The sequence below is a fragment of the Culex pipiens genome, chromosome 2 (genome assembly GCF_016801865.2).
Source record: "Culex pipiens pallens isolate TS chromosome 2, TS_CPP_V2, whole genome shotgun sequence".
Classification (NCBI taxonomy): domain Eukaryota; kingdom Metazoa; phylum Arthropoda; class Insecta; order Diptera; family Culicidae; genus Culex; species Culex pipiens.
In genome coordinates, this window is record NC_068938.1 from 6,124,601 (window position 1) to 6,142,240 (window position 17,640).

At 37.4% G+C, this 17,640-nt stretch overlaps 3 protein-coding genes across 3 annotated transcripts in view; 2 read left to right on the forward strand and 1 right to left on the reverse strand.

Annotated features, from left to right (window-relative positions):
- Window positions 1–2,155, forward strand: part of LOC120418117 (transmembrane protease serine 9-like) — a 2,815-nt gene extending 660 nt beyond the window's left edge. The window contains exons 1-2 of the mRNA XM_039580395.2: window positions 1–302; window positions 361–2,155. The exon at window positions 1–302 is cut by the window's left edge and continues 660 nt beyond it. Coding sequence (XP_039436329.2) covers window positions 1–302; window positions 361–1,088 — 1,030 coding nt within the window. The 3' untranslated portion in view covers window positions 1,089–2,155. The remainder of the gene's footprint in view (window positions 303–360) is intronic.
- A 3,729-nt stretch (window positions 2,156–5,884) lies between these two features.
- LOC120418147 (mantle protein-like) lies at window positions 5,885–7,063 on the forward strand. Its single transcript, XM_039580447.2, has 2 exons — window positions 5,885–6,391; window positions 6,448–7,063. Exons 1-2 carry the CDS (start codon window positions 6,386–6,388, stop codon window positions 6,967–6,969), a joined length of 528 nt encoding a protein of 175 aa, XP_039436381.1. The 5' UTR covers window positions 5,885–6,385; the 3' UTR covers window positions 6,970–7,063.
- A 5,412-nt stretch (window positions 7,064–12,475) lies between these two features.
- LOC120417889 (mantle protein-like) lies at window positions 12,476–13,264 on the reverse strand. The gene is made up of 2 exons (XM_039580114.2): window positions 13,106–13,264; window positions 12,476–13,049 (listed from the first exon to the last, which is right to left on the reverse strand). Exons 1-2 carry the CDS (start codon window positions 13,109–13,111, stop codon window positions 12,528–12,530), a joined length of 528 nt encoding a protein of 175 aa, XP_039436048.1. The 5' UTR covers window positions 13,112–13,264; the 3' UTR covers window positions 12,476–12,527.
- Between the last annotated feature and the right edge of the window lie 4,376 nt (window positions 13,265–17,640).

Below are 17,640 nucleotides of genomic sequence, written 5' to 3' on the forward strand. Positions count from 1 at the left end.
TAACGGCGACAGTGGAAGTGGACTGATAGCCGAACTTGAAAATGGCACGTGGTTCTTGGTTGGGATTGTGTCCTTTACTGCCCGCAGTAGGAACGGCACCATCTGCAGTCCTAGCGGATACGGAGTGTTCGTAGACGTTCAGTTGTACCTTCCATGGATCAGGAACGTTACGGAGAGGTCATTTAGCGAACATGAATCGCTGATTGGCAGTTTTGCGTCAAACGCCTCTTCCAAAATTCGAATTGAAGAACTTCAAACATTTCCCACGAGAACACCGAACTCAGCTGAGGACATTTTCCTACGTAAAGTTTTTAAATTTCTCCATTTAACATTTTTCAAGACACCGTTTCATAATTTCAGATGATGGCGAATGTGGACGCAAACGAGTTGAGCTTTTACCCATGTTGGAGAAAGTCGACTCGAAAAGTGGCCGTTGGCCCTGGCACGGAGCGTTCTACCGGAATGATGGCAAAACTAACTTCTTCTGGTACCTTTGTGGGGTTACCATTTTGACGAACAAGTTTACGGTGACAGCAAAATATTGTATTTTTAACAAAAAACCTGCAAATAAGCAAATCAAATATTACGTGATGTTTGAACAGTATGATATAAACGATTATGATGCGAAAGATCAGCGAAAAGATGTGGCACAGATTTATGATAACAGCAGACTAATATTGATTGAATTGGAATTTCCTTTGGTTTTCACTGAATATGTTCAACCAATTTGCTTGTGGAACAAAAATGTATCTTCAAATGGAGTAATTGGCGAAACGGGCTATATCGTAGGATATGGTGGTATTGATATGAACTTCAAAATCATTTATTCAGAAGAGCAGCTTACAGTTATACCAAAGTCGAATTGTGAAATCACAGAAAATAACTTTGACTTGTTATGTGCCAAGTACAATTATTCAATGCCAAACGAGTTAGATGCTGGAGGTGGCTTGGTTGTTAACGTTTACAAAAAATGGTTTCTTCGAGGTGTATTTAGTACAGATCCTGCTATAGAACATGGCCAGCAAAACGTTATTTTGTTGGACATATCCTACCATCTAGATTGGATTGAATCCATTGTAAATAAATAGATTTAAGTGTGAAAAAATAATCAAGCTTGTAAAATATTTGCTGACATGTTCTTTTAGTGTTTAAATAAAAAAAATATGTTTGCTCTACAGCATGGCTTTGGAGTTCTCTATTGAGAGATTCCTTCTCGAAACTTGATGTCGAGGGTTCGAACTGACGACCTTTGGATTGTGCGTCCAACTGCCGACCTGTGACTCTATCGAAGCAGGTTCTATTACTCTCTTCAGTCATGAAATATCTTCATGAAACTGTCAGGAGAAATTTAATAAATGTTCTGTATTATAAAATTTGAAGATTTTCTACATGTATGTTACACCTTAAGAACCCCCCCAAATTCGATTTCTACCCTGAGAAATTCTATAAAAACCTGGGTGCAGAATAGTTGTCTGCAAAGCGGCCTCAATTTAGAACTGTCAAAGCGGAACCAATTTACTGTTTGAAAAATGATGCCAAGAATTGGCAAGTATTGTAATCGATCTATAATTTATTTTGTCCGGAAAAAAAGTCGTGGGGCTTTTGAGTCAGTCCTTAGAAAAGGGATAAAATCAAGATTGTCATAATTCGTTGCTTACATTTCCATAAGCGCTATGCCTCACTCAAAACCTTTGTTTACGAATTGTTTAAGGCGAATTATCAGTAACTGTGAATGGCACCTGCCAAATAAAATTGAATAATCTTAATCCTGTATTATCACTGCGCTTCAAAGATACATAATCTCGTAAATTCCATCCGGTTGCTCTTCTGATTCACAAAATTCCCCCACTTCTGACGCAATATTTCATCACGATGAAAACAAAGAAGGACTCTTTTAACCGCTCATCGTTTTGTCTACGAACAAAAAAAGCACGAAGAACTTAATTTTTCAGCGAAAACTATAATATCATCAGATCCAAAATGTTTCAAAACGAGTCACTTCAGCAGCAAATAATATGTCACGCTTGAGCTTGAACAAAGCCTTCTACTTTGTTTATGTTTGCAGCTGTAGTGCTGTTGTATTAGTGAGGAGCAGTGGGGATCATTCGGAAATCACGTTACGCATTCTGTCTTTTCAGCACCCAGATAAAAACCGAGAAAACTCCGTGCATTGTTGTCACTTTATATATGAAAAAAGTGTCAATCTTATCGTGTGCTAATTGCTGTAAGTGCGACTACTGACCAAAGGTATTCCGGTCAGAACAATGTTGACACATGTACCTTCCTGACTTGTTTGTTGTGATGGTATCAGCAGCCAAACCAAATTTTGAGTTTGATCAGAAAATGTTGATTTTGGGTGCTGTGTACATTTAGATGGAATAACCAAGGTATTAATAATAAAAACAAGAAAATCAAAGAAAAGAGAAGAAAATTACCTACTCAACAGAGAAAAAATGGGCAGTAAATTGAAAAAAAAAAAAAGATTTCTAATCGGTCTCAGCATTTATCTTGGGGTAGCTTTGCCAAAATAATTAGACCCGTATTTTTTTGTTGGCCATCAGGACAACGCACGCCGTGCTAGGATTGTACCAGAAATGATCATTTTCGCAAAAACCACATTTTTGAAAAAATCATAATTCTGAGCTACATGAGTTGATTTGGGAGCGTTCTTTTATTACGTAACGCAAAAAATCGGATTTTTTTTGCGCGACGTAATAAGAGAACGCTCCCTTTGAGCTGATTTGGATGAAAAAGAAAGGTGATTAGTTGGAATTTTAAGGAAAAATAGTATGGGTAATTCTCTACCAACTCACACGAAACTGGGAAAAGTTGGCCCGACCCCCCTTCGTTTTGTTGTAGAGTTAGAAAAAACCCGAAATTTGAAAATGAAAAATTTTGTTCTAAATGAAAAAATTACCCATCTGGGTTAATGTAGATTCGCAAAGTACATCAAATTTCCCTTAAAATGACATGTGAGCAATTCTCTACAAAATCGGTCTTTTTTCTTCAATTGTAATTTTTGTATTATTAAATCCAGCTGGAACTTTTTTGGTGCCATTTTGCATCATTAGTTTGTCCATAAAATTTTCCATACAAATTTGGCAGCTGTCCATACAAAAATGATGCATGAAAATTCAAAAATCTGTATCTTTTGAAGGATTTTTTTGATCAATTTGGTGTCTTCGGCAAAGTTGTAGTATGGATAAGGACTTCACTGAAAAAATATGATAAACGGTAATTTTGTTTTGGTGATTTTATATTTCAATTCTTGTCACTAAAACTTGTTTTGTAAAAAAACGCTATTTTTATTTTTTTTCTGATATGTTTTAGAGGACATCAAATGCCAACTTTTCAGAAATTTCCGGAATGGGCAAAAAAAATCTTTGACCGAGTTTTGAATTTTTGAATCAATACTGATTTGAAAAAAAAAACGAAACATTGGCCGCAAAAAATTTTCAATTTCATTTTTCGATGCAAAATCGAATTTGCAATCAAAAAGTAAAAAAACGAAAAAACGAAAAAAATCAAAAAGTACTTTAGTGAAATTTTGATAAAGTGCACCGTTTTCAAGTGAAATCAATTTTAAGGTGACGTTTTGAAAATAGTCGCAGTTTTTCATTTCTTTAAATTAGTGCACATGTTTACTCACTGTTGAAGAACATATTTTGAAAAGCTGAGAAAATTCTCTATATTTTCTCTATATATTCTAAGCGTAAATATACAGCAATTCCCCATGAAAACAGCATGAAAAAAAAAAGAAGAGTGCTCGGATCGGGCTCAATATTTTTTTGGGGGTTCCCTGGCCGAAATAATTAGACCTGTATTTTTTTGTTTGGCCATTAAGAGGGCCACATTATAAGGTGTTACGTCGATTCCGTTTTTTCCGTTGCTGAAATATTGCCATGCAGAGTTTAAAAACAGGAAAATTGATGTTTTCTAAGTTTCACCCAAACAACCCACCATTTTCTAACGTCGATATCTCAGCAACTAATGGTCCGATTTACAATTAGGAAATAGGAAACGTTCGTGAAATTTTCCGATCTTTTCGAAATATTGAATGTTAAGTACTCAATAATAAAATGATAAAATACAACTCGATTATTCGAAGTTTTGATTATCCGTAGTTCGAATATCCGAAGGTTCGTATAAAACTTTAAATTATCGAATAGAAACAATTTTTTTTTCGATGCTTAACGATGTTCATGGAGAATTTATTTTAATAACACTGAGAAAGGCAACTTTGTTGTTTATATTTCTCAAACATATAAGTTCTATAAAAAGGAAATATTTTTTTCATAAATTTCCCCCTGAAAACAGATCCCACAAAGAGGAGTACCGCTCGGAAAAGCATCGTGTCCCGAATCGAGAGGAAATGGTGCGGGGCATCATCGATAAAGAGCGGTTTAAATGGCACTGCCACCGGCAAAAAGGTTTGGAATTAAAAATTCATTACATTCGCCCCATGGTTTTACTGAGAGCTACTGGGGCTTCGAGGCTTGCTGCGATGCGAGGGGGTAAGTGAATTTTCCATGGAGGAACTGAAGAACTTTTTACGGGAGTCAATATTTCAGTGCATATTATTGGTTAATTTTTCCCATTTCAACCCGTTGACAGGTTTGGGAAATTATGATTGAAAAGGGTTGCTGGAAGGGTACAGAAGGATATAAATAGTGATACTTTTTTAGCAAATATTGTAGTTTTCATTATGACAGTACTTGTTGGGTAACTGGGTAACTGTCAAACGTCAAAAAACAATAATAAAGAAAAAAAAAAGATCGAGGGGTCAATGGATGCAAGCAATAATTTTACCAAACAAAATTTTCACTTAAACTTATTCAAACAATTTTTTTTTTTTTTCTTTTTCTGAATAATTTAATATTTTGAATTAAAAACTGGTTAATAACCTTAAAAAACCTTTTGCTATTATTACAGAAATATTGCTTAAACGTAAAAAAAACCTTCCAGTCCAACCCAACCTAACAGAATAATGAATAAACCGGCCAATATGGCCGGCCAGCCGCCCCCACGCTGGTTTGGTTTGGTTTGGCTTTTGGCATTTTCCATTCGTCCTGCGGGCGCATCCGATGACCCCCCAGAACCTCCTCACCGAATCCCTGATGGACATGTCACACTCACCGGGGGTGGTGGTGGTCACCGCACACACACACACATGGTGACAGGTGATGGCATCAGAGCATGCCCTGGCAGCAGGTCCCAAATTGAATCCTCTCCGGCGAGCCGCCCCTCGCCTGTCAATCGCAGCAGTCAAGGGTAGCTTGGATGGCGCGCGGCGCGGTTGCTCAATTTTGTCCGTGAAAGTTGTGTTTTTTCTCGGTGAGTTTCGAATTTCGGTGGCCATTGATGGGTGGGGTCGGGGGGAAACCTGCAATCGATCACATGCTGGGCGCTTTGTTTTCCCATGTCAAATTATTAAATAGAAAGCTTCGGGAACAATCAAATTTATTCAATGCAATTTGGTTGTTAAATATTATTGGAAGTCATTGGAAATTGGACCAGCGCCAGGTCGGTTTTTGGGCTCGGAATTTCCACAAAACCCGGAAAAAGGACTGCTTGGGGAGTTTATGGCTTTTTTTCGGGAGGGGGGTGCTGGTAAAACCGTTTGATGTGTGTGACAAGCCAATAGGAACCAATTCGGGGGGAAACAAGAGGGAGTTCGGTGCAAAAGAGAGTAATTTACCAGATCCTCGGCTATTATGGGCTTTTGTTAGCTTTTTGATTGGTTTGTTGAATCACAGAGTTCTCGGGCTCGCTCGAGGTGTGTGTGTGTGTGCACTCTAAATTTTAGTGATTGAAAAGCTCAAATAGATTTATTCATGAATGGGAACGGGGGAACTCACGTGTGTGTACTAACGTTTGCGCCAACAGTGCTCGATAAATTATTTTAGTTTTTGAACAAAGAATTGACCGGTAAGTGGACGGTCCGGTAAATGGTTCTAGTTACACAAAGGGAAAGCACACATTTTTTACTGCGGTAGAATTAATTTGATATCGGCATTCGAACAATGGAATGTAGATACTGTAATCATAATGTTTGAATTTTTACTTTTAATTAAAAATTGTTAGCGTAGCTTGTTGAACTATTTGATCTGACCTTTTTTTTCTATCGCAAACAAACTTTAAATATCCATTTATTCGATGCCACTTCGTCACTAAATTTTCACTCTGTTGACCTTCGTCAGAGAAAGACGTCCGTTGATCATCGAATCAACTAACCGTGCAAGAAAAAGTCACCAAAGCACAGTTGCGATTGTTGGGTAATTTGAACAATATAAAAACCGCCGAAAACACCTGCTAAGTCATCAGTCGCTTGCGATCATCTCACCGGCTTAGTTCAGTCCAAAAAATCACTCGAGCTTACAGAGACATGAAGGTAAGTTTGAAGACCATATCGTATCTTCGTGCTCTAACGTCCCGAAATCTCAACAGGCATTCGTAGTGTTGTCCATGGCCCTGGCCATCGCTTCCAGCGCGGCAGTCGACTCCTCCAAGAAGGACAAACGTGGCCTGTGGGAGTTGGACGATCATCACGACTTCGGTTTCAACGATCATCACCACGGAGAAGTGGTCGACGTGCACCACAAGGAGATCATCACCAAAAACGTCCACGTGCCGTACCCGGTGGAGGTCGAGAAGCACGTGCCATATCCGGTGAACGTCCCCTACCCGGTTGAGGTCGTCAAGAAGGTCCCCGTGGTGGTGGAGAAGAAAGTTCCGGTCTACGTCGAGAAGAAGGTGCCGGTTCACGTTGATCGTCCAGTTCCGTACCCAGTTGAGGTGAAGGTCCCCGTTGTCCAGAAGGAGTACGTCGAAGTGCCCAAGCCGTACGCAGTTCATGTCGAGAAGCCCGTCCCGGTGTACGTCAAGAAGCCGGTTTACATCGAGAAGCACGTTCCGGTGACCGTCCACATCAAGGAGGTCCACCAGAAGAAGCACTGGGGACTGTTCTAAGGCGAGACTGACTGATCTGATTAGAGTAATAAAATGTTAAGTTTGAAACCAACTCACGATGATCTGCATTCTAATGTGAAAGTGTGTCTCGCTTAATTAGTCTGTAGATATCTCCACCTCTCCGTGAATCACTTAACCTATAATTTTCCCTTTGTGTACTGGTAATTAATTTGCAAAAACGTGCCAGGTGCATAATTAAAAATTAAAAACCCCGTTTTACAATTTCCTCAGTAAAAAATAGTCCGTAAAAGTAGCGGTTACACTCACATGTGCACTCTATCCCACATAAATAACGACTAATTTGCTAGGCTTTTGCGTTTGTCTGTTTGTCTGTCCGTCTGTCATCACATTACACTAGTTCGAATCCCGCCGTAGCACACAAAAAACGAAACATAAACTCTTATCTAAAAAAAACCTTGCATGCGTTTTTAACGCTCTACTAATTAGCCAGATGATGTTTTATGCTGCTCTCGAGAGTGCGAATTAATGTTCTGCTTTCTAGGTGGTATCTCCAAACTCCACAGTGGGAATGTGAACAACCTTGCGAATCGTTAAACGTTCCTCCAGATTGCTGGAAAATTGGGGTCACATTTTTCAGTCAGTCTGATGTAACGCATGCTGCTTGGTTGGTAGTAACGATCGCATCTGCTGCTCCAAAGCCATACCAAGTAATGGAAATAATTACCAAATCGTTAAAATTTAATTTCGTTTTAATTGTATTTATAAAACTAAAAGCATTTTACGGATCCGGTGCGACCGGAACCGAGTCCGGTGAACTGGTGGAGTACGGGTGGGATACGGAATTGGATTTGAATTTGGAGCGTGAACACTGCCCTCGAGAATGCAGGGCACACGCCAAGGGCTGTGAACTTAGCAGATAAATGCACGGAAACTTAAATCCATTTGAAATTTGAAAAAAATACAAGATTCAAAGGCATTTTGAAAAATAATATTAGGTAATTCATTTTTTACGTATAGAACACAAAAATTATCACTCTAATCCCATCAGTGTGTCACCCTGTTGACTTTATTCGCCCAAACTAACTCGTACCCTCTCACTCACTCGTTCCTTCCGTGTGAGAGCATGCCATTGGTGTTAACGGCACTTCCGATGACACCGACATGCGACAATCCGGGGTTAGGGTTTAGTTCTGTGGCTTTCTCGCTCAAAAAGTGGGGTCAAATTGGGTTGGATGGAATAATTAAGGGTTTATTTTTTATTATTATTTATTTCAAATTGTGTTTTTCGGAAATTTTGAAACCCTCAACAGCTCTGCTCCACTTTCCAAAGTAATTTTTTTTGATCAACATACCATCACACAGGGCACAAAATTGTGTAAATTTGGAAGGTATAATTTAAGAAGGTTAAATATTACCTCTTTCATGATGCAATTTGACCTCAATTTAGACGGAAAAAGCGACATTACACCAGAATAGTGGTAAAATTACACATTTTTTTCTGACGTAAAAGATGTACCCCTTCTCAGATGTAATATTACCATGATTATTTTTCTGACTTTGCTCCTGTTTTATATGTTTACGTGAAGGTGCGTCTAGGAGGTCAAATTAAAAAGTTTTTTTTTTCTAGTGAGTTTGCGTTACTTATTGTGGCGAGAGGGCCAATTTTTTTTTCACCAGATTCTTAAATAAAATCAGCTAGAATGCTACACCCAGAACTGGGCATCGGCATACGAGAGGATAAAGAGCACGATTCGGTAGTAAAATGGTACTGTGTGCGGACTGAGATCCTCTCTATCCCGAAACTACCGAGAGTACTTTACTCATGGGTTCATCTTCAAAAAAAGTTCATCTATCAAAAAAAAGTACCGGTACCGAGACTCGAACCCAAGACCTTCGGCATACTGAACCGTGCCTTTGCCGTATGGGCCACCATGGTTCGGTGACTAAGTGGCGGTTATTTGTCCATCTAAACCACAAAATAGGATGAACTGTTCCAATGAACGAATGAACACGCGAGAGGACTATACTCTCGCAAAATAGCACTTTCCTCACGTTTCTTTTCGTGAGGACTATCCCCTCGTTCTTTAACTTTGGGTGTACATAGTACACAAGTGACAAAATTTCATGAATAATTTTGGTGAAAAGAATCAAATAATTCAACCATATCATGTTAAATTTTCAATGGTTTTAAATTTTTGAAAATGTAGTAGGTTTCAAAGTATAAATATTTACTCAGAATTGTTAACAATATACCGTGTTTTCGAAAATACTCAAATTTTCATAGTTCGCAACATGTGTATCAAACGAAGCAAAGTTTTGTATGCTTTTTCAATTAATTAGACTTTTTTGTTAAATACTAAAATTTTCTAAAAATTATTTTTTTTCAAAACGACTCAAATTTTTAAAAATTTGCAATATGGGTATCAAACAAAATATAAAAATTGAAATAAGGCCTCATCCATAAAATATGTCACGCTAAAATCGGCCAAAATTAACCCCCCTCCCCCTATGTAACTCTTTGTCACGCTGGTTCTGACCCCCCTTCGAAAAGTACGTCACGTTTTGTTGGACACAGTTTTTTTAAGCATATTAAATCTATCATCAAAAACTCTGTTTCTTAAAGCCTTGAATCGTGTATGATTTATGAGTAAAGTTTATCAAAAATTAAACTTTTTGAGCTATATTTAATAAATGAATTTTCAGTATTAAAGAAATAGTCTAGCGTTACGTCACAGTCTCACGTAACTCAACCCCCCCCCACCCCCCCCCCTCTCCAGCTTGTCACACTTTGTCACACTTGCGACAACCCCCCCTTCCCACCTAAAGCGTGACGTACTTTATGGATGACGCCTAACAAGCCAAAGTTTCAACATTTGCATGGAAAAAGTGTTTTAAAATCATATTGCACTATAGTTCAGTTGTTTTGCAATCATTATAGTTTTCAAAAAATGTAAGATTTGACGAAAACAAAAAAATTGGCGAAAAATATTTTGCGATAATCATCTTCGAAAATTTTCAAAAGTTCAAAAGATTTTTAAATCAACCCAAACATGGTAAAAATGATTCTTAACACAGCGGAATTCATTTTAAATTGATTTTAGCTGATTGCAGTTCAATTTCCATTGAAATTTTGAAGTTTTTTTGAAAAAAATATTTTTTGCCTCCTGATTTGTCGGGCCTACTTTAAAGCGGAGGGGGGGGGGGGGGGGCGGTAGACAAAATCTTCAAATAAAGTTTGTATCAGCCGTATTGTATTTTTTCGAAAGTACTCAAATTTTCATAATTTGCAATATGGGTATCAAAAGAAGAAAAATTTTGTTCGCTTTTTCAAATTTAAAGACTTTTTTTTGGAAAATACTAAAATGTTCTCAAAATACCGTATGTTTTTTTGAATGTATTGCATTGCATTGCACATTGCATACCGTCATCAAGAGTGACATTGGGTCTGGAGGGTGAGATTGGGTCATACAAATTTCAGCTCTTTTGTATGACCCAATGTCACCCCTGATGATGGTATTTAAAAAATAGTATTTTGGGAAAATATAGTAGTTTTTGAAAATATCAGTATTTAAAAAATCTAATCAATTGATAAAGCATACAAAATTTGATTCCTTTGATACCTATTTTTCAAATTATGAAAATTTGAGTACTTTCGAAAAAATACGGTATTTTGTGAAAATTTTACTATTTTTCAAAAAACCTTAAAAATGTGTAAAAGCAAACAAAATTTCGTTTCGTTTGATACCCATATTGCATTTAAAGAAAATTTAAGTATTTTCGAAAAAAATAAGATAATTGGGTAATTCTCTACCAACTCACACGAAATCGGGAAAAGTTACCCGACCCCTCTTCGATTTGCGTGAAACTTTGTCCTAAGGGGTAACTTTCTCGATCTCGAATCTGAGGTCCGTTTTTTGATATCTCGTGATTGAGGGGCGGTACGACCCCTTTCATTTTTGAACATGCTAAAAAAGAGGTGTTTTTCAATAATTTGCAGCCTGAAACGGCGATGAAATAGAAACTTGGTGTCAAAACGACTTTTATGTAAAATAAGACGCCCGATTTGATGACGTACTCAGAATTCCGAAAAAAAACGTATTTTTCATCAAAAAAAAACACTGAAAAAGTTTTAAAATTTCTGCCCTTTTCCGTTACACGACTTTAAAAAAATTTGGAACATTTTATGGGAAATTTTATGTACTTTGCAAATCCACATTGACCCAGATGGGTCATTTTTTCATTAAGAACAAAATTTTTAATTTTTGAATTTCATGTTTTTTCTAACTTTGCAGGGTTATTTTTTAGAGTGTAGCAATGTTCTACAAAGTTGTAGAGCAGACAAGTTACACTCTTGAAAAATAACCCTGCAAAGTTAGAAAAAACACGAAATTTAATTTTTGCAATTCCGTCGTGAAACTACTTACTTTTCCTGTCATTCTTGAACGACGAAATAGCCTATTTTTCTGCACCAAAAATAACAGAATCGAATAGCAACACTTTTCAAAATAAATGCTGAAAAGTTCTACTTTTCAGCACTCAAATGGGTGCTGAAAAGTTGAACTTTTCAGCACTTGTTTCGAAAAGTAACACTTTTCAACATTTTTTTGATTTAAACGATTTATTGACAAAATACATGAAAATTTGACTTAAAATTTCATTCAGTGTGTGTGTTTTTTTTGGAATTGCAAAAAATGTTGTATGAAACTCGTTGCAAAACTTGATTTTTTCAGCACTCTTCGTATTTATCCAACTCGGTGAACCTCGTTGGATAAATGTACGACTCGTGCTGAAAAAAAACTCTTTTTGCAACTTGTTGCATAAACTACTATTTTTTGTTCTAAATAAAAAATAACTCTTCTGGGTCAATGTAGATTCGAAAAGTAAATTAAATTTCACATAAAATGAAATGTTTCAAATTTTTTTTACAATCGAGTAACGGAAAATGAAAGACTTTTTAAAAGTTTTTTAGTGTTTTTCTCGATGAAAAATACGATTTTTAGGAATTCTGAGTACGCCATCAAATCGGACGTACAATTTTACATAAAAGTCCCTTTGACACCAAATTTCTATCTCATCGCCGTTTCAGGCTGTAAATTATTGAAAAACACCTCTTTTTTAATATTGTTTTGTAAAAGTGATATTTGCCAAATAATATCCTGATATTGATGACTGCTGCACTTTTTGAATTAAACAGAAATTCCAACATAACCCGTTTAACCCCAAAATTCCCCCTCACATTTCCCAAGCCAACAGTGGTGACGAAAACACACCCCTCGGGGGGAGGAAGCAAAACCGTGGCCAACCTCGGAACGCATTTCCGTTCACGCGACACGCAAGCCAACACTTTGGCTCGGTTCGCCGGCATGGCCTGCTGCTGCTGCTGGTGATTCGCACTATTTGTTTACCTGCAGGTACCATGTGCGAGTGGCACAAATTAAACTCATCCCCCAAATCGGTTTCGTTTGAAGAGTGAGCCCTCACCCACACCCTGAAATTGGCCGTGGGAAATGGTCGTGGTGATGGGATTAGGTTTGAAATAAGTTGATTGGTTTCAAACTTAACATTTTATTACTCTAATCAGATCAGTCAGTCTCGCCTTAGAACAGTCCCCAGTGCTTCTTCTGGTGGACCTCCTTGATGTGGACGGTCACCGGAACGTGCTTCTCGATGTAAACCGGCTTCTTCACGTACACCGGGACGGGCTTCTCGACATGAACTGCGTACGGCTTGGGCACTTCAACGTACTCCTTCTGGACAACGGGGACCTTCACCTCAACTGGGTACGGAACTGGACGATCAACGTGAACCGGCACCTTCTTCTCGACGTAGACCGGAACTTTCTTCTCCACCACCACGGGGACCTTCTTGACGACCTCAACCGGGTAGGGGACGTTCACCGGATATGGCACGTGCTTCTCGACCTCCACCGGGTACGGCACGTGGACGTTCTTGGTGATGATCTCCTTGTGGTGCACGTCGACCACTTCTCCGTGGTGATGATCGTTGAAACCGAAGTCGTGATGATCGTCCAACTCCCACAGGCCACGTTTGTCCTTCTTGGAGGAGTCGACTGCCGCGCTGGAAGCGATGGCCAGGGCCATAAACAACACTACGAATGCCTGTTGAGATTTCGGGACGTTAGAGAACGAAGATTCGATATGGTCTTCAGACTTACCTTCATGTCTCTGTAAGCTCGAGTGATTTTTTGAACTGAACTAAGCCGGTGAGATGATCGCAAGCGACTGATGACTTAGCAGGTGTTTTCGGCGGTTTTTATATTGTTCAAATTACCCAACAATCGCAACTGTGCTTTGGTCACTTTTTCGTGAACGGTCATTTAGCTCAATGATCAACGGATTTCTTCCTCCGGCGAAGTTCATCCAAGAGAAACGATGTCGTCGGCGATTAGGATTAACCAATCAAATTGGTGCATCCCATGAAGTGGCAAAACGAATCGAAATGTCACATGGTCGATGGTGGAGTTCTCCCCTGGGGTTGATTGGAAATTATGCAAATAAAGGCACATTTGCTGCAGTAGCTTTAGACAGACCGATTGACGGTCATTGGTGATAGTTTTCGGTCTAGACACATAGTGGGATATGGGTTCCGGTATGCTGTCTGTCTGTCTGTCAGCGATTTTTTGTTCAAATATGGTTGTGTATTTGGGGAATATGCAGGCAAGCCCCGAGCAAAATTGCAATAGAATATTAAATTTTTGGCATTGTTTAGACGAATGGGAAATGTTTTTTATACAGTTTTGAACATTTTAGTTTTTTTTTTCGAAATTTTCGTGATAAAATGCATTCTACTATAGTTAACTCTATAATAGTTATGTCCTTTGATCTAATTTTAAACGCTCCGATGCAAAAAAGAACCTGTAATGTTTGCCACGCGAAATACCTTCCACCCAAAAATAACTGAAAAAAGCATTTCCACCTTCCACGAATCGCCGAATTATGAAAAGCACCATCGCTTTTAGTGCTCTTCTGGAAATGCCACCCAAAGTAGAAGCTCAAGCTGAAATCACATTCCCAAAGAGCCAAATCCAATCTCGGCCCGTGGCCCGAGAAAAGCTCACCGAGAAAGAGTTAATGAATGAAATGGAAATGATGCGTTTTGGACCATAACGATTTACCTTTGGCTCGCTCCAACCCCGGGTAGTCGGTAGTCCCGGCCTGTCATCGACATCAACCCAATCGATGATGATGCCCGTTCCACCTTAACTTGGGCTGACCGCGCCCTCAAGAGGTCGAGCAGTGCAAAACCCGTTTCTACCATTTAGGATTATTAACTGCCTGTCATCGGCATAAAACGGGGCGCGCGCAATTTCAGCAACGGGGCAACCAGCAAAAAGCAGAAATTTTCCCCCGGACGACGGAACGGATTTCTAGGTACTTCTCTACCTGGCCGTGGCGTTGGCCAGGGCCTGTTGGTTTGGCGAACCTTTGTCTAGAAGAGGCCGGTTTCGAGGGCGACTTCTGAGCGATGAAATTAACGGAATGTTGGGAAATTCTGAAAACAAATTTATTGAATGTTACTCGATTTTTTTTCGCAGATATAGAGGATTAAAGTTAAATTGAAAAAAAATCATTATATTCGTTTTGAAACTTTCCGTGCGGAAGTGAGTCCCCATCCCGCAGTAATAGGAACTCAAAACGAATCCATTTTCACCACACGTGCTCAAGCCACCGGAGGAGGAATGCACCGCGTCTGCACAACTGAAACCCCATCATCATGGCCTGCTGCTGTTGCTGCCAGAAGAAGCAGAATTTCCAAACGCGGAACAGGTTCTCGTGGACTCGGCAGAACCGACGCCGCCTTCTACGATTCACTAGAAGAACACGAAACAAAAGTGGGCTCTGCCATGTCGATGACGGTGACTTTGGGTTCAGCTATTTAATTATAATTTTGGCTTGCACTGATTCTCGGAAAGGGTAAAATTTTTGAAGTTGTAAGAGGTTTATGCGGCTTTGTAGGTTCAACTGATTTTACGAGGGTGGAATCCATCAGTGAATGTTTGTATTTCAGTTTGATAAAGTTTGTTTGTTTAACTTACATGTTGATTTTAAGCCTAACTTCATCTAAAATTTCGAACAGTTTTATGATTTTTTATTTAACAATACAAAAGTAATTTAAATTGCTCGCTCGGTTTAATAGGCACAAATATCCAAAACTTCAATTATCCGAAGTTCGATTATTCAAAGCTATCCGTAGAAACTTCGTATAATGGAATCATTTTTTTTCCTTTTTTTAAAGTCAAATCCGAGTCCAGAAAACTCATTTTACTCAAATTTGAGATTATTGACTAAATAATAGGGTGACAAGAAAAATTGAAAATTTTGGAAAATCGCAAGAGATACCCCCTGGATCGATTCTTTAGGCAAAACCAAGTAACTGTGCCAATTTTGAGCCAAATTGGTTAAGGCTAAGGGGTCGCTTTTTATCGTTGAAATTAATATGGGGTAAATCGCAAAAATGTATGGGGAAAAACATTGCTTCAGTATTTTTGCAGCAGGTGGCGCAGGTCTCGCCCAAAATTGTCCAAGTGTGAGATTCTTGTAGGAAATTTAATTACCAACAACTTTGTAGAAGGGTGCAAGACGGTCCGAGTTGATCCTGATGAGTTATTAGCAATGCGATGAAAAGAAATCGGCTTATATACTTGAAAGTATAGAAGGGGTATATATGAAGTATATAAGAAAATATTTTTTTCTAAAAAAATCACCAAAAATCAGGATCAACTCGGATCGTTTTGCACCCTTCGACAAAGTTATAGGGAATTAAATTTCCTACAAGAATCTCACACTTGGACAATTTTGGGCGAGACCTGCGTAATCTAGCAGAAAATTACTGAAACGATGTTTTTCCCCATACATTTTCGTCATTTTCCCCATATAAACTTCAACGATGAAAAGCGACCCCTTAGCCTTAACCGATTTGGCTCAAAATTGGCACAGATTCTTATTTTTGCATTAGGAATCGAGTCAGAGGGTATCTCTGATGTCGATTTTTTTTATTGTCACCCTACTGAATGATTAGATATTTTCAAAACATCATCTCCACTCTATTAGTCGTCATTTTGGATAACGTAATCCCATATCTATTTAGAACATTTTGTAGTCATCTGATAAAAATAACAGAGAATTCGTGATTCAATTTATAATTTTTTTTATTTGCGAGGATTTATGAGAGTCAAATCTAAACTTTACTATCAAATCAAAATAAAAACATTTTTTTTTGTTTTTTTTTTTTTATGAAAAAAGTATTTAAAAAATCTATTCTTTATAAAAGATGTGCTACTGTCACAATTTTCCAAAATATCATAAAATTAATGAAAATAATTTTTTTCTAGGTTTGACGCCTTTGTTCGTTTTGTGGTTCCAAAATGCATTACTTGCAAGATAAATAAATAGCCTTTATTTTATTAAAATACATTAATAAACGGAAGTCCTTAAAATGACAAACTATAAATTGAAAAAAAGGATTTACAATCTTTTGAAGAGTTGGTTGGTGGAAAATTTCTTGACAAAAATGGTATATTAGGTTATTTTTGAAACGAATCCACCTATAAGGTAAAATAAATTTGTTCAAAAATAATGATCTTTAGTGCAAAGGGAAATAACTATAGTTCCAATTGATAGTATATTTTGGAAAAAAATATTCTAGGAGACGATAAAAACTTATGAAAACCCAGAGAAATAAATCAATATTAAACATTTTAATTGCAAGAAAAGGTTTTAACATTTCCATGCAAACAGTGTTTTAAAATGCATTTTACACCAGTTCAGTTGTTTTACAGTCAATAGTTTTCCAATTATCGATGTATTGTAATGACCATTTTTTTCCCGATATTTTTCAACGAGCTCGAACATGCAAAATATGGTTATCAACGCAGGAAACTGCCCTTCAAATCATTTTGAGTTGAAAAGGAGTTTATTTTATTAAGTTTTTTCTTTATATAAATGTTTGTGTCCTCTGAATTTTTGGCCCAATTTTGAGGGAGGGAGGAGACGGGGGACTTAATCTTCAAAAAGTATTTTCAACGGCCTTATGTAAAAAACACAAAAAAATAAGTTTTAATATTGAATGAGACGAAAGTCCTCGTCGTATTGTTTTTTTTCTGATAAGTTGTATTTGATGAAATTTTTATAAATTAAAAGAAATAATTTAAATTGAATCGAGAACGAACATGTTTTAAATCATCTTTATTGCAAGAACATGATTTACAAATCGATTTCAATTTCCATTAAATATTAAGTCCACCATGTTGAGCGAATCAGGATAACAATTTGAATAAGCAGAGCAGTTTTTGGTGATAGTTACACTCTATTAAAAAATGCTCGTTATTTTAATTCGACTTTTGACAAACACAATTTTAATTGCGCAAAATGATCAGTATTGAAAAATGCCACTAAGGATATGTTTTAAAAGACAAAATATTGAATTTATTTGGCAGTGATGCCAATTTTTGAAAAATCGTAATGAACTAAATATAATCTTAAATGCATTTTTATGCATTGATAATCTTTAGCTTGTTTGGGCTCATTAAAAAATATTTTAAATTTTTATGGAATTCCAATGTACATTACAAGACTTTCCAGCTAGGCATCGGACTGGCAAGTAATTAATAATTACTTGGATTTTAAGCTGGTAATTAGGTAATTCATTAAATCTTAGTAATTCATGGTAATTAGAAAAAAATTAAAGTAA